General features: G+C 31.9%; 1 protein-coding gene across 3 annotated transcripts in view; it reads right to left on the bottom strand.

Annotated features, from left to right (window-relative positions):
- Positions 1-1,704: 1,704 nt before the first annotated feature.
- Positions 1,705-17,705, bottom strand: part of SCAF11 (SR-related CTD associated factor 11) — a 94,731-nt gene continuing 78,730 nt past the window's right edge. For 2 of the 3 annotated variants that reach the window (XM_074269453.1, XM_074269454.1), the window contains 7 exons: positions 16,639-16,740; positions 11,632-11,738; positions 7,826-10,531; positions 6,450-6,796; positions 5,303-5,521; positions 4,882-5,001; positions 1,705-4,586 (listed from right to left, as the gene is read on the bottom strand). In XM_074269453.1, coding sequence (XP_074125554.1) covers positions 4,440-4,586; positions 4,882-5,001; positions 5,303-5,521; positions 6,450-6,796; positions 7,826-10,531; positions 11,632-11,738; positions 16,639-16,740 — 3,748 coding nt within the window. In that variant the 3' untranslated portion in view covers positions 1,705-4,439. The remainder of the gene's footprint in view (positions 4,587-4,881; positions 5,002-5,302; positions 5,522-6,449; positions 6,797-7,825; positions 10,532-11,631; positions 11,739-16,638; positions 16,741-17,705) is intronic. The other variant, XM_074269455.1, reaches the window with a different exon arrangement.

Below are 17,705 nucleotides of genomic sequence, written 5' to 3'. Positions count from 1 at the left end.
AAAGAGAAAAAAAGTATCTATAGTCTGGCAGATTCGAACAGGAGAGGGAAGGAGAAAACAAACTTATCTATAGATATGTCGAACCTAATTAATGAGCAGTAAATATACCCTAAGAATAATCCTGAGCCTCAGAAAGACAAAATGCAGTCTTAAAGACCAGTGTGATGCAAGCATAAAAAGGCAATACCAGATAAACTTTATTGCTTTGGGGACAGGAATGATGAACCTCTAAAAAAATTAAAGATTTCAGTCACCCAAAGAGCAACAGAGAAGCACATGGTTAACATGAATCAGCTCTTAAAAGATGAGACAAAAATTGAATGTCCCTAAGAAAAGCCAGAATTTTTTTCTCCTCAAGACTTGAAAACCTGACATCTATTTCCTCCCAAATGGACTACAGCCGCCTTCAGGTTACCTGGTTTCTTCTCTCTAATCCATTCGTTGCTAAATTGTTATACTAAAATACAACTCTGACTATAGTATTCCCCGATCAAGAAGCTTCACTGGTTTTCCACTGAATGATCAAATTAAAAAATAAACTCTTCCATGTTAAAGCTTCTCCCCATCTATTAAGTACATCACGTCTCCTTTTCATATTCTTTATTCCAGCCAAACCAGCCTCCTCCTCCACATATACAGGATGCTATCTCTTACTCCTATGCCTCTGCACAGCAGGGCCTCATACATGGAATCAATGTGTCCTTCCTTGCTTCTACATCTTAGGGTCAGTCCTTAGTTCCCTTCAAGGCTTACTGAGTTCTAACAACTTCCCCCAGTTGTTAGTTTCCTTATCCCTCCCTAAAAATACTTTTTGTTCACTTTGTAAATATGCTGTGTCATCCCAATAAGGTATAAGTTTCTTTGCTCTGTCAATTTCTAATACCTACTATACTGCCTGGTACATAGTAAATACTTATTAAGTGCTTCTTTTGCCTGATAAAGATGTGAATTACAGTTACAGAACTAGTTGAAGAGATGGTCTTGTAAGTAAAATCAACCTCAACAAATGGGTTGGTAGCTGCTTGAAAGTCACTAATGGCATGTTCCAGGATTCTGTCTGTGATTCTATGCAACTGAACATTTTTACAATGAGTTGGCTGAGTCTGTTGAAAGTATAGATATAAAAATGAATCCCAATAATGGATTGTATTTAGTAGGGATAAATATAAAACTGTTATCTTCTATTCACAAAAATCAACTCTGAAAATCCAAGATGGAAAGGATAAGACTAAAGAAAAAAAGTTTTGTGGACTGAAAGCTCCATGAGTCAAGAGTGTGACATGAATTGTAACAAAAAAAGGTAATGTGTTCCATTGAGGCACTCAATTAGAAGGGCTTTCTCAGGACATACTGGCCATATTGTAATCAATTCTGAATGCAATATTTTAGAAAGACACATGCTGGAATGTACCAAAGACTATTACCATAAACTCATTATTTTAAACACTTAAAAATTAAGCATATAGAATATAATATGCCAAATACTAAAAGAGTAAGAGCAAGAGCCAGAGGTTGGGAAAATCTGATATATAAAATACATGTATTTAGAAGGATAATCTTTTTCCTTTACCTTATGTCTTACACATACACTTGACCTTAACTGTGGAACCAATGCACTAAATACATCATCCCAGGTATAAGGAAAAAAATGTGAAAAAGATAAGATTTACTAAACTGAGACATAATAAAATATTAAAGACAGCATTTATTTTAGTCAAAAGAATTTATTAGAAAATATTATACACTACATAATTTGTTTAAGATAGTACTGTTTTAGTAGGCAGCACTCCAGCCTTACACTACAAACAACTTAACACAGACCCTGGGACAGCCACTGTGCTCCTAACCATACATTCAAGCAGCAGGCACAGTGTTTATTTTGAAGAGTGTAAGGGGGAAACTCAGTAATTAGCAGAAAGGTTCACAAAATCTTTAAAATTCCAAAACTTAATGGTCACTATATCTTTAGTTTCTAAAAATAACTTTCTTCAAAATCTTGGGAACTTTTTTTTTTTTTTTTTGGCCATGAACACTTGCTAATAAACACTATAACATTTTGTGGTATTTAGACCCAAAATTATAAAGTTGGAGTCTTAATACTAAAATGAATCAGGAACTAACTGGTGATGGTGACAGGGAAAGCACATCAGATATGTGCAAAGTAAATTTAAATTTCTGGGAAAACAAAGGGCACATAAGGCAATATATTTTGTTAAAAATATACATCATGCATTTGCTGATAAATTCTTAAATATTTCCAAGAAAACAAGAAAAAGCTTACTCATAGCTTTCTAATTTATAAGTTGTTCTTAATTAGGAATTACAGATACAGCAGAGCTTCAATGCAACCACTGTCCCAACTAGAAGTGGCAGCTACCCTTTATTATTTCCCAGCTGGGTATAAAAATAAAAAACATAAAAATCTTCTACCCTAATCCTAAGATTTTATATCCTTACCATACCTGCCATTCTGTTAAGCCCTTTTACAGGTTTGCAAGAGTTGTCTGGCAATGAGACTCAAATATATAAAGCAAGAGAGGAAAAATGTTATATAAACAACTCCACAAACTCCTTGAAGGAAAATGCAGGAAAATACGCACAGCGTGTGATTAATCAGCATAGGCATAGCAATTTGCTACAAATTTCTTCAAAGTGCTAACCAGTTTTAGTTCAAAATAGATTGAAAGTTCACACAACTGCTGCCACAGGTGAAAACTGAATGGGGGGAAGGGGAGGGAAGAGGGTACTGTGCGAATCTTAAGACATGGTTTGAGTGTGCTTTAGGGAAGAGAAAAATCATTATCAAACTCCACATCCTATTAGACTTTATCTATGATAAGGTTTTAAACAAAACTAAACAAAAAAAAAAATCAGAAAAATGACAAAGTAAAGCTATCCAAAAAAGTAATGCAAAGGTCATTATTGTTCAATGCCTCAGAACTTTCCTAAGAAGTCTGACAAGGATGATATACCATTAATTAGGTACTAAGATTTCAAATAACTGTGCCTACCAAAGCTAGAACCAGGCACATACTGCTCACCTAAAATTGAAGAAATGAAAAACCTTTACTCTAAGACAGCATAGTAATAAACAATATTGCTTAAGCTGAAAAATTTAACAAAAGGATCAAATTTGACTCAATAAAATACAATCTTGCCTTGAAATATAGGATTGTTTCTCTAAATACCATTTATTGTTTGATTTTTAACCAAAGCTGTTCCTGGGTGGAAGTGGTGGAAGATTTTGTACCTTTCTAGTATTGTCTTTTATAAAAGGAAACTAGTCTTTAAGCCATATTTTCAAATCAGCATGTTTTTATAGCATTTTTTAAGACAATAGCTCTCAAAGACTCTATTAAAACTCTATCATTCTCTTTTCTTTCCACAAAACAAATTTTCATGTTTGGATTTTACATGTCTATGTATTTCACTCATAACTGTGAAATGCTTTGAAAATTCCACATGAATGACAATACCAGTTTTCTTGACCTGTGTAAGCCACATTATCAAAAAATAAATTTGTTATACCCTATTTCCAAGTACAATGGCAACACACAAATCTTATATATAACTACAGATTTCTGGTAGTACAATATGCTGTCTCTGGCCAACAGAAGATGTGAATAAAGAGTGCATGATTTCTAAAGTGTTCTCTGGATTGTCCTTCCAAGTGCAGCCTGAGACCATATAGACTGCCAAAATTCTAGTAATCTCAAAATAGTTATGCAATTTCATAATAATAACCCAAAAGTAATGGGGGTGGGGGAAGAGCACAAAATAAAAACAAGCAGCAAAATCTTTATTTGGTGTTGAATAGTATTCCAAAAATTGTGGAGTTGAATAGTACTGTTTTCTATGATTTTCTTTGTTTTGACAGTTATGTGCTTTAAAAAAATGTGTGTGTGTCTGTGTATATATGTATAAAAGAACATACAATGAATCCAGCAACTAGTCTGTCTACTTAATATTAGAAATATTAACCATGGCAATACATTATTTTAACTTTTACCACAATTAAAGGGGGATAGACATAAGGAAGAAAATCCTACCTTAATATATTTAGGCTTATTGCCTACATGTACATACCTCTTCCAAAATCAATGTACTTGTTTCTAATTTATGCACTCCACTATTCAAGTCAAAATGCTATACATATTCTGGTATTCACACTCTAGCACTTTCCTAATTAAAATTCACTCTTTCAAATCTTTCACTTTCCTTTCAACTTGTTTTTGAAAAAAAAAAAAAAAGAGATAAAGAAGTTGCAATGCAGAACTCTATTCATTTAGAACAAACTATCATATCCTACATTGAAAAAAAAATTTTTTTTTTCATCAAAACCAAATTTCAATCACAGTTGTGTATAATTTTCAGTTAATGGTACATGTTGAAATTGCACTTTGCAGATAATCTTGATAGTGTTCTTAACTCTTCTTATTTCACCCTATTTTTTTTTCAGTCGAAGCAGGTTCTTCTGGGTTTTTCTTTTGGCTTCCCTTCCGTGAATGTTTGTATTTATCTACATAGGCTTTAACCAGATTTGCCACTTTAGCAGAATTCACTTCTCCACTCTTACTATGACAAACCTACAGCAGGAGTAAGGGAGGGAGGGGGGATGAAGATTTTAATTTGTAAAAGACAGTAACTATATATCTTTGATCTAAATACCTAGAGCCAACCAAACTTATTTTCATATGTTTCATGTAAAACAAATGACTCAAAAGTATTACATTTAAAAATTTAATAATAATGCCCCATAACTTTCTAAAAAATTAGCAACAAAAAGGACCTAGCACATTTTAATACTGGTTTAAATATATTTGTTAAACTACAGATGGCTCAATCTTGTATCATATAGAACACAACAAGAGTTTAACTTACTTTATCTACTGCCTTCCGCACAATCTCTTTATATTCTTCCTTGGTAATATCTTTATTTTGGTAAAATGGCTTAATGGCTAATTTTACCTCCTGTGCTGCTTTTTCTTGAATTTGCAATTTCTAATAAGAGAAAGATAATTACTGGTTCAATTATGTACTGCCAAACTCATACATTTAAAAACATGTCTCAAAACATTGCAAACTTATAATATTAAAACTTTTCTTTAAAAATTGGCTTTTAACAAATACAATGTTTCTAAAAATTCTAATAAAACATTATTATTTACTAATTTTTATTTAGCACTAAAAAACTACCATGCACAATAACTTTTAACTTCAAGGATAGAAAGTTGACATAGTTTAACCTTTACATATTCAACATCATAGAATTAGTATATGTTGCTCTAAACTTTGAACTTGCCTTGTCTGTCTTCGAGCTATCTGCGCTGGCTTCCACTGTAACACTTACTTTGCTTTCTGCCAATTTTACACCAGCATTAGGAGCTTTGCTGTGACTTGATGATGAAGTATTACCAGAACTTGGTCCCTGAAATGGTCCCATATTTCCAGGGTTTGCTGTTTGAGTAGGCAAGACTGGTGTACTTGTATTATTACCTACATGAGAAGCACTAGGAATACCCTGTTTTAAAGATTTAACAGGAGTTAATTATTCTTCATGCATTCAACACTTGAAAATTTCTTAAGTTATATAAATATCAACAATATACAATGTAATATACATTTAATTCTGGGATCTCACAAAACTCAGAAAATAGATGTTTAAGGACTTTTATGTATAAATCTTTTAAGAAAATAACTCATCACATCTATGACTGAAAACGCCTTAAAAAAAAAACCCTAACCCTAAAAAAAAACAAAAAACAATTTTTTTGAGGTATTAAGGCCAAATGAATTCAGTAATTATGAAAAAAAAATTCACTGCATTATTGTCAGTTTTCTAAAAATTTCTAGAATGCAGACATTACATTGAATTTTTATTTTCTACCTTTGTAAGAACAATTTCATTCTATAGATGCATGAAAATAACAAGAATACTTATTCCTACAAGAATCTAATGGCAAAATTTTCTTCACCTTCCCCCTTGTTTTCAGGTGAATATGAAGGACAGACATTAATGGATAATGAACGTATTTACCTAGAGTTTGTCCGAACAAGACAACACAAGCTTCATCACATTATTTCATCACCAAATGTTTCTCCATAATGTGGAGACAACATTAAAATAAATACAGAGAATTTAGCCTTCAACTTGATTGCAATTTTTATCAAAAAAAAAATTATTATTTAAAAATGTAATTATTAGATAGCCATCTGACTGACTGCTGAATGAAAGTATATACATACATATCGGTTTGGGACAATATAGACAAATTTTAGAACTTATCAATTCATTTTTATATTAAATATTGGGAAGAAGAAAATGATTAAGATTAGTCAAAACAATTTTTTGTATGTCAAGAAGTTTTTTCTTTGACATCTGATACCATTGGCTAAATTTTGTTTCAAAGTAATTGTGTTGTTTAAATCTTAGTTTCTAAAAAACATACCTGTGATTGTTTTCCATCTGGCTGTGAAGCAATGTAGTTGACTTGTTGGGATGGCGGGGGAGGGGGTGGTGGTGGTGGTAATCCCTGAGACACATTGGTAGGAGCAGCTACCTGCATGAGAGGCACTCCTGTATGGAGATGCATGGGTAGCTGAGGATGAATGTTAAATGGATTACGTTGGATGTTCATCAAAGGAGCATGAACACCCACTGGATATGGGAAGATATTCATAGTTTGGTGGTGTGCATTCATTTGTTGTTGCATTACATTCATTTGTTGCGGCATCATAGTTATAGGAAGCTGAGTACCATCACCTTGTTGGTTGGTTTGGTCTTTGAGGTTTTGATCTATCAGAAAGAAAAAAGTTACTTTTAAAAAAATGTCAGTTACATTTTGATCCACAGATATATCCCAACACATATATGGTTCTTCAACCCTCACCAAATATGCTACTCCCCCCGCCCCCAAACAAACAAACAAACAAACAAATAAATAAATAAGTAAATTAAAAAAAAAAAAAAAAAGCTATCTTCTGATATGATATTTGCATTTAGTAAAATTCAAAACTATAACTTCATTTAGGCAGTAAGGAACAACTAAATACTACATTCAAAGTTCATTTTAAAAAATTGAATCACAGGTCTATCAAAAGTGTTAAAGAAATCCAAAGTTTGTTCAATACTATGACCATTACCAATAAAAATCCTACAAATTCTTATGTAATTTTTGACACAGGATAATTTTCCGATGCCACCTAACAACAACAAATCAAACAAAAACTACAATTTAAAAAACAATCATATGGTCATGGCCCGTAAATGCTAGATAAAATTATTAGTCAATGGAAATATAAGATTTTGTAATTTTAACCAAATGTATTTCTTGTATAAAACATAAAAATGAATGCTTAATGGCCTCTTCAGGGGAGAGATGATTTCACATTTGCCTGACACTTGATAAAGTGATTTCAAAACAAAAAAATATTTTCAACTAACAAATGTCAGTTTGAATATAAACTATAATCTGAAATATTTTTAGTACACTCATCTGAATAGGTTGAACTATTTAATGAATTCCACAAACTGCTCAAATTTATGTTATTTTAAATGACAAATTCTATAGAAAGTAGGATTTGGTATCAAACTTTGCTGCACTGAATACTACTTGAATTAAGTACTCTTTTGAGAATGCTTGTGAAATATGGAATTCAACTTATTACAATTTAAATGTTTTTTACATTATAAATGAAGTTCAACTTTACTTCACTATCATAAATAAGCATGTGGGGAAAGAGGAATGGTGATAGATAAAATTGTCAATCATTACCTTCTTTTAAAAACTAACAAATAATTAGTGAACAGGTAAAAATATACTACCTTGATCAGATGTTTCCTCGTCTTGCCTCATCCATCCAGACTGTGGGCCTGAGGAATTCCTCCCTCTTCTTGAATAGTAATTCTGTACATCAGCAGGCAAAGTTTTTCTTACAGCCCAACTAGATGCAGAAGTCCAACCTGACCTATCAGCAGGGGTATCAAATGAAAATTCTTGCTCACTTTTACGCCTATAGGGTTGCTGTTCAGCAAACTTTGATGACTCGTTCCCTGAACTATTTGAATTTCCTGAGAGGGGTTTTCTATTTTGCCATCTATTCTCATTCTGTTCAGCATGTCCAAAACCTGCTCTGAAGGTGCCTCTGCCTCGGTTGCCTCTGCCCCGGTTTGACATCCAACTGGAACCGAAGTTTTTATTCCAAGATTTCCCTGAATTATCATGTCTATTTTCTTCCCAATGAGAATCTTTAAATTTCTCTGTATTCCTAGTCCTTGGGTCAGGACCAGAATTTATTCTTTCAGTTATCCAGTCTGGGCAATCATTTCTATTTTTGTCAGCAGAACACTGTTCATCAGTATCTGGATTAACCTCATTTTTTTCTTTTTTCAAATTTTCATTCTGTTTGTCTTGTTCATTCTTTCTGTACCTATCATTTCCTCTGGGAAACCTCCAGTTATCATTTGTCCATCTTTCCTTCCACCGAGGAGAGTAATTGTCTCTGTCATTTCTACTAAAGGATGGCTTATTACTTTTTGTTCTAGATCTTGAACATGATCGAGAACGAGATCTAGACCTAGACCACCTTCTGGCCCTTCTTTCCCTAACCCGATCTCTTCTTTGCCCATCTCTTTCATTTTCTCTATCTCTACTTCGAGACCTAGATTTCTCTCTTGAGGGGGAATCTTTTGTTCTTGATGGAGATCGTCTGCTTTCTCTTGAAGTGTCTCTCTTAGGAGAAAGGGACTGAGACTTCCTACTTTCCTCTTTTTTTGGAGACCAAGATTGAGATCGTTTCCTCTCTCTTGCAATATCCCTCTTTGGAGATCGAGATTGAGACCGAGATCGCCTCCGACCTCGGGTAATTTCCATTTTAGGAGATTGTGAATGAGATTTTCTGCGTTCTTTTCCAATGTCTTTTTTAGGAGACCGAGACTGAGATCGTTTCCTTTCTCGTACAATCTCTTTGCTAGGAGACCATGTTGTAGATGGAGAATGAAATCTTGATCTTCTAGTTCGAGGTTTTTTAGCCTTATCCACTGAAACTACAGAATTTTCAGCCTCATGAGTAAGCTTTGCATTCTTTTCACTTACAAGATCAGAATCTTGTGTATTATCTTGAGAACTTTCCTCCAGTTTTATTTCAGCACCGACAGTTAATTCACTTTCAGATTCATTTTGGTCACTACAAAATGAGTCACATTCCATAGGTATTGTTTCATTATTGTCTTCATTAAAATGTTTGGGGAGCTGTTCAGTATCTAAATTAGACAATTCTGTATTTTTATTCTCTGCACTAAGAAATTCAGACTTTTCTTCTAAAGACTTGTCTAATTTATCATTATCTGATGGAAGAATATCTTTTAACAAACTGTTACTATCTTGAACACTTTTAAAATTTTCATTATTTGAACAAACTGTTGTGCTTTCTTCATTTCTAGGACACTCCAGTTCAACAAATTCTGTATGATCAAGTAATTCAACTTTTGGGCTCTGAGGAGTAAGATCTTCCAATGGTAATGTTTCTTCACACTTAAGGGACTCAGCCACAGAACTCTCTACATGTGGTATTTTTATCTCAGAATCAATATGGTCAAGAGTATTTACTTTGAGACTTTCTCTACATTGATCTTCATTTACTTTTGATTCTGAATTCTCACATAATTCATTTCTGAGACTATCACTAAGCTGTTGTACATCATCCTCGGATTTTGAATATGCAAGCAATTCATTCTGATGACTTTCTACAGGTGCACTTGCATTTATCTCAACTTCTCCAGGTTCAGGTGCTTTACTTTGAGTTTCTATTGGTTCATTTAGTTTCTCAGTAATATTCTTAGAATGTTCATTTTCTAAATACAAAATATCAGCATCGGTATTCTTGCTTTCAATTTCCTTATTTTCTTCTTCAACTACCACAGCAGGTTCTTGGTTACAGTATTCAGAATATGACTTCTCTACAGTGTCTAGTTCTTTTTCACAATTTTCTTTAAGTTCCTCACTGTTTGTATGTTCAACGAAACTTTCCAAAGCATTAGGAGATTCTTGTTCTATATCTGTTTGCATGATGTCACAAGAGTTGCAACTTTCTATATTTGAGATAGATTCTTTATCCAATACGGCGAGTGTATCAGACTCTACAACTTCTTCATCTGCTGAATCACTAGAAGATGACTTTTCAGGGAGAGATGATGAACTTCGAAGCTTCTTTTTAACTACAGGTGCCTTCCTAGTTCTTCTCTTAGGCTTTCTTTTGGTGACTGATTTATTCTGCTTCTTTGAATCTGCTGAAGTGGAAACATTTATAGATGAATTATTGCTATCAGGGGCATCACACTCAGAGTTATTTGAAATCGGGGAATTCTGGGGCTGACTGACAGTTTCAGTTTTCATATTGCGTGTAGATCTTCTCCTAGGAGTTGTTTCTGCAGGTTTTCTTCTTGTTCCTCTACTATTTGATGTGCCAGAAGTTTGCTTTTTCTCCTCTCCCCCTTGTGTGTGGGCTAGCACATGTTCCTTGCAAGGTGATCCTAGTAACAAAATTTTAAAAATTAAAAAGTGCATTTACATATATGTACATATATATAAAAAAACATGTACTGAATAGACACCTGTAATAAATATACTTAAACGTAACATATATAATAGTTGCTTAAATATACAACAATATTTTTTTTAAAAATAAAAGACCTCACAATCCAAATTAATGTTTAGAAATTCTGCAGTTTATTTAGTAACAGTACTCAAATCACTATACATATATTAATTATCATAGTCCAAGTACATAACTATATATGGGAAAACAAATGTTTACTATGGATCACTGGCTTTGAGTTAGGAAGAAGAGACCATGGGACAATACACAGAAAAAATTCTAAGTAATTTACTCAAAAGTAATTCTAAAGAAGAAATTAATTAGAGGCCACCACAATTCCTATTGTATGACCAGTGAAACCACAGAGGCAATTGATACCTTTTGTCAGTAAAAAAGATTAATGGAGGTGGGCTTAAAATTTTGAATCCCAACTTATATTGTTATATTCTTAATGAAAGAACAGTCAATCAAAAAAAGTCTAAAATCAATTTTTAAATTTCTTCAGAAACAAAATCACTGTCAAAAAATTCAATAAATGGTGCTTGAGATTCAATTTAACTTACTGGGACAATTTTGTAATGTCTTTCTCTCTCTTTTCCTCTTTCTTTTTTCTTTTTTTCTTTCTTTCTTTTTCTTTCTCTTTCTCCTTCCCTGGGTCTCCCTATCTTGCCCAGACTGAAAGTGCAGTGTCAACTCACAGGCCAGATCCCACTACTGATCAGCACAGAAGTTTTGAACTTTTCCAAAGTTTGCCTCTCCTTATGCAGCCTGGTGGGTCCCCACTCCTGGGGGCTCATCATATTGGTGCTGGACTCAGTGCAGACACCTGATTGGCTTTAGCCCCACTACAGCTCAAAATTTGCTCAAATGATCCACAAGCTTCAGCCTCCCCTGTAGCAGGGATTACAGGCATGCGCCACCACACCCGGCTATGTTTTCATAACTTATCTATTTTTCCATGCAACTGAAAGGGAAAAACTTCTTTTTTTTTTTTTTTTTTTTTTTAATAAAAAAAAAATTATTTTAACATTTTACCAAAATCTTCCAAAGAAATAGTATTCATTGGAAAAATTGTTCCTGGCAACAAAGAGGAAACAAGAGGAAGGATTTCAGCTCCTGCCATCCGTGGAATGAAACCAATTCTGAAAAAATTGAAATACAAACAAATTGACATTAACATTTCAAAATATATATCAAAATGTTTTAAAGTAAAATTTATTCAAATCATGATGACATAAATAAGTAATTAAAATGCAAATATATGCCTAATGATGATCAATAAGTGATCTTCAGGTTTTAGGTTATCTGTCAACAACAGACCACAAATAAATTAACTTTGAAAACTAAATTTTTTTTGTACAGAGAGACTAAAAAAGTAATTAATATTTACATCAGTTTTTGTCTGTAAAAAAACATTTGAGTTACAATCAGCTATACACTATCTATAGGATTGTGCAAATTATTTGTTACTAAACATAAATCTGATAGCACTTCATTGTGTGACAGCAAGTCATACATGTGTACTTTTCTGAATTGACAAAGAATGCTTTGACTACATAAATTAAATCAAAATGGTTTCTTCATTTTTTTTAAGTTATCAGCTGATACCAGATTTCATTCTGTGTGAACATGTTTCACTGATACCCTTCGTTGTGTTTTCTTTGGTTTTAAAGAATAGATATCACAACAAATGAAAGTGGTGACTCTTAAGGAGCACATTTCAAGAACTGTTAGTTATTACAATTGCTATTGGTGTGAGCAAATCAAATGCCTCAAAAATATTTCAAGCCCATAATGAAACTGGTTGAGTTGCACAAACTGAAAAAAAGTTTAAAAAACAAATGCAAGAACAAATTGTTGTTTTAAATAGCCTCAAAATTCTCAGAAAAAAAGAAAATTACCAGAAAGACTTGGTAATGAGAGGTTATTACTGATTCCTCTATATTGCAGTATAAACATCTTGAAGATGGAAGAAAAGTTAAGAATTGTTTTATGTTTGATTTTTTTTTTTATAAATTGCTTATAATCAACAAGAAATTTAATAAAGTGGAGTTGCAAGGACTAGAATATGGTAATCTTTTTTGGTGAAATTTACTTTTCATCTGAGCCTATACTAAAACTATTCTCAAAAGTACAAATGACATTATAAGGTGTGATCATATTTGTCAGGCTATAAAATATCCATACGATAAAATATTTTTATTTTTTTTTTTACTCCCAATGTATCTTGTAGTTTAGTTAACACTGAAGGAATGATGAATTCTAATAAGTATATTTTTTGTGGAGGAGCAGAATTTTTTCAGAATTACAGAAATTCTCAAATGGAAATGATATATTTCAATATGAACTTGTATCATGCTACATAAGATAAAAGGCTAAGAAATTTATTCAAGAGATGAAAGTAAAGAGGCTTCAATGACTCAAGAACTTGCTTGGCTTAATCCCTATTGCAAACTCATTGAAAAATGGACTAATTGTCTAAGACATATTAAATATTTCACATGATAAAAATGTGGTTTCAGATGAAGAATTAATGTATGTGTCAAAATTTAGCAAATTCGGTGCCAAATCAGAAAAAACACGCAACAAGAATAAAGGTATATATTACGTACTAAGTTTTCCAAGGATAGTAAAGGTTATAAGACAATGCACATTACATAATTTCAGTATTTCACTTTGTTCCAGTTATTTTGCACTTTACCATAATTGTTTTATTTAGCCTACACATCCAAATTATTACTCACTCATAGGCTGACTAGATCCTTACATTTTTATTAAGACCAAACAAATAATTTGCATTTGTTGAATTCAAACAATCTATTTTTGGGTTTCTCTTTTCTACTACATTCTGACAGCTAATTTTGGTCTCCTGATTTCTTTCAGAATACATGGATTTAATATTTGGGAGGATAGTGAAAAGCTCAAAAAAATTTTTTGTGCATTATATATGTGTAAAAATACAAAGTGATATATAGAATAGAATTTACTGCAAAGCATATTTTAACTATTCTACTTATTTAAATTTAATTTACACATTCCTTAAATGTTTCAGCAGTTCTTGCAGCAATATCATGATTTTATGCAGTACTCTAAGAAAACTGGCAAATAAAACTAGTTCTTTAGCATATTTCAGACATATTATTAAGAAAACTCACTTGGTACCAATTAGTTCAATTTGCTTTGACTTTTAATTCAATTGAACATTAATAAAAATCTGCTTAAGCACTATGCTTGGAAAGAAACAAAAATTACAATTTTCCCCTTGATTTTACAACCATGAAAATAATAAATGATTAAAATAAGTATACCAAAAGAAGAAAAAATTCAATGTCTCCCTTGTGAATATTCACATGTGTCATGTTTACTACTTATTGAAGCTCTGTCTTGTGCCATCTATTCTTTATTTTCTATATTCTCATAAATAGTGACTTTTCCAACTCTCATGGGTCCAATATGGGTCTTTAAAATGAGTCTCTCTCTCTCTCTCTCTTTCTCTGTATATATATATAGAGAGAGAGCAGGCACTAGTCTCTCTTGTGTTCTATTTCGACCTCACAAAAGTCCACTGAACATTTCAAAGTAAATGTTCCAGAGACATTTCAAATACTATGTCAAAGGACTTAAATGTGGGTATTAGGTCTTGAAGAATAGAGAATTGAACAATGTATTCCAAATAGGGAAACATTGTGGAGAAAAACATAACAATAATAAGAGTATAAACTGTGATAAGGAAAGAGTAGACATAGACAACATTAAATAGCAAGAAGAGAATTGATATATAAATTTGAGTATGGTTCTAGAAGAAAAAAAAAGTTATTACTAACATATATTCTCTCCCTCAATTTCACTCACTCTAAGTTGTTACTAAAATATATTCTCTCCCTCAATTTCACTTACTCTTCAACTCCTTTTCAGTTTAATTTCATCTCAATCATACTATTAAAGCTATGCCCTTCAAGACCATTAATTATATTTAATCACTAATTCCAATGTCCTTTTTGCAAACTTTTCTGCAGGATCTAGAATCACAGAGAATTTCTTTCTTTAGTTTTTCAGACTAATGTATTATCTTGGGGTGGGTTTGTTTGTTTTTTTTTTTACCATTCAGGTTTCTACCAGCGATTCTTACAATTTACAACTTAAAACTTATCCTTCTAAAAGTGAATTCTATACACCAGTTCTTATTCTTCTATAACTTTTCTTAATGGTTTTATTCACTCTCAATTCTATGGTAAATGATTTTCAAATCTATATTTCTAATATTGCCTTCCAAGTTCTAAATTCAATATATTTAAAACTGAATTCTTAATCAGCTTCCAAAACATGTCCCTTTTTTTTTTGCCATCCTTATTTTTATTTTCCAGAAGCCAAGGAGGAGATAAGAATTCTCTGGTATCCATTTTATTTCATTGCCATCACTTCCTCGTTATTTATTTATAGGAAAAAAAAAAAAAAAAAAAAAAAAAAAAAAAGCTGTAACCCCCCCCTGTGGAACAGAAGCCTCTTGAAGTTAGAGACTACTGTTCATTTTCAACTTAACTAAATAGCATTGGAAAAATGAATGGGGCACTGACAGGGTAAATGACCACTGTTATATAACTTATGAACCCTGGTCTTCCTGATTCCAAAAAAGGACCTTTATCCACTACATAATGCTGCCTCTCATCTTATGTATAGCAAATAATAAATCTTTTTTTTTTTTTAATTACTGTTTAAGTGAAACACTTCTCATCCTTCAAGTCCCTGATCAGTCTCAAAATCATCAATTAAAACTTCCTGATTCCCTTTTTAAGAACGCTGAATTCCAAAGATGATAAGGGTAAAAGAAAAAGAAGCTATATGTTTTAAAATATTTATAGTAATTCTCTATGGTGGCAAAAACCTGGAAATTACAAGGAGAATGACTGAATAAGTTATGGTATATGACTATGATGAAATACTACTGTGCTAAAAGAAATGATGGGCTCAATGATTTTAAAAAAACATGTAAAGACTTGCATGAAATAATGAAGAGCAAAATGATCACCACCAAGAGAACATTGTACACAGTAACAACAATTGTTTTAAAAACAACTTTTGAGTGAATTATTTCGTTTATTATAAATAATCCAAATTAACTATAGAAAATTAGATGGTATACGCATCTGGAGGAAGAACTGATAAATGGAAATATGTGTAGAATAATTTTACATATGTATACCTATTTGGACAGCAGATGGTAGCCACCTCTATTGGTGGGGGGACAGGAAAGAAGGGGGAAAAAAGAAAAAAAAAATTACATGATAATTTTGCATATTTGAAAGAAACAGCAAGTTATGTACAGTAATCTTTTTTGGGGGTTGCTGTATTTATGTTATGGAAATGACTGTTTTATTCTATAAATTGAAAATAAAATTTAAAAAACTTATTTGGAAAAAAAAATTTCTTTCAATATTTTATGCCACTCTCTTTGACCATCCTGTTTCACATTTCTATATGTATAATTGTTTTTTGTGAACCTTTTCTTTCCCTTACTAGATTGTATAGATCTGTAGAGGTAAATATGTTTTTCTTTTCTCTTTGTATCTTCAACATATTGTGTTGAAATACATGTCTGAATAGGATTTAATAGGAAGGCATTGTAGGTTTTTAGTAACAAGACAAAAATTGTATTAAGAAAAATTAGTCTAGAGTTAGTAACTTGGGTGGCTTAACAAAGGAGAGCTGACTAGACAGACACTAAAGTTAGAAAGTAGGTAACTTAACTATGATAGTGGCCTCTAGAGTTAATGAAGTTAATCTATAGGTAACTACGATAGTGTATCATATTCAAAATCCCAAAATCTTCTGAAACAAACTATTTAGGTGACTAACAATCATTAATATCATCAACTTTTAAGTAACAAAATTAATCACTGATAAGCTACCTTGAACAGCAACTGCCCTCCTGATTTAAAATTATTTAACTGATGTATATCTTTTCGAGAATATATCTAAATCTTAAATTCCTTCACTCACTATCAACATTTAATTACTAAAGCAAAAAAAAAAATTTTATTTTACCTTGCAATTCCAGGTAATGTATCAGGGAACCATGACAATTGCAGTTCCTGTCTCTTTTGCCTAATCACTGAATTAATTTCAATGAGTTCTGTAAATCCTGTACTAAAAAGACAAATTTTAGACATTTTATCATTATGAAAAATAAAATTAATCTTGCCCACACTATAGAGTAGGAAAAAAAAAAGATTGTTTTTCATCAAAACATTGCTAAAATGGAAAAAAAAACAACTTTTAAAGCATTACTCATACGAAATTCAAACCTATAAAGTATAATTCATATAAAATTATTAAAATACTGCATATTAACATAGTTTTTACCAATATAATAAGTTTTTGGCAGTTAATGCAAATAAGGCACTAAATAAAACATCTGTTTTCCGCACAACATATAGATAGCAAGAATAAGTTTTGTAAACAGACATTCCCACAGGGAAGCGAAATGAAAAAAAGATATGTAAACCTTCAAGACAACTTATTTAAAGAGAAATGGATTACCTAAATGCTGCTTATCCCCAGATTCAAAAGATAAAAGTTTAAACATTGATAATTTTATCCACAATAATTTCCCACTGAAACTAAACATGAGGTGAAAAAAAGGCATGCATAGGAATCTACAGTTTAAAAGTCACTCAGATTTCTTTTTCTTTGAAAATGTCTAAATTATCTAAGCCAATTGCCCTATTTTGACAAAGTATTAATACTTCCTTTTTTTACCACCACCAATCTAACTATATAATCTCTGACAGAATCCTGATTTTTTTTTTCTTTTTTCTTTTTATTTTGTGGATCAATGTCTAAAATTTAGCATACAATGTACCTTTCATATCACATGGGGGAAAAAGTTCCATATACAACAATAACCCACGTTTTTGCCATCTCTTTGAATTAAAAATAAAAAGATACTGAGCTCTAGAAATGTACCTTTTATAACTGCTTGGCCTATAAACAAAAGTAGCTTCAATATCAATTAAACTTGAAAATAACAAATGGCAAAGAGGGAAGCTGTATCTTTTTTTTTTTTTTTAAGTAGCAGTCCTTCCTAATTAAAATTTATGTAAAAACTTATT

This window comes from Sminthopsis crassicaudata, chromosome 5, assembly GCF_048593235.1.
Source record: "Sminthopsis crassicaudata isolate SCR6 chromosome 5, ASM4859323v1, whole genome shotgun sequence".
Lineage (NCBI taxonomy): Eukaryota > Metazoa > Chordata > Mammalia > Dasyuromorphia > Dasyuridae > Sminthopsis > Sminthopsis crassicaudata.
This window is presented reverse-complemented; position numbering and strand designations above follow the sequence as displayed.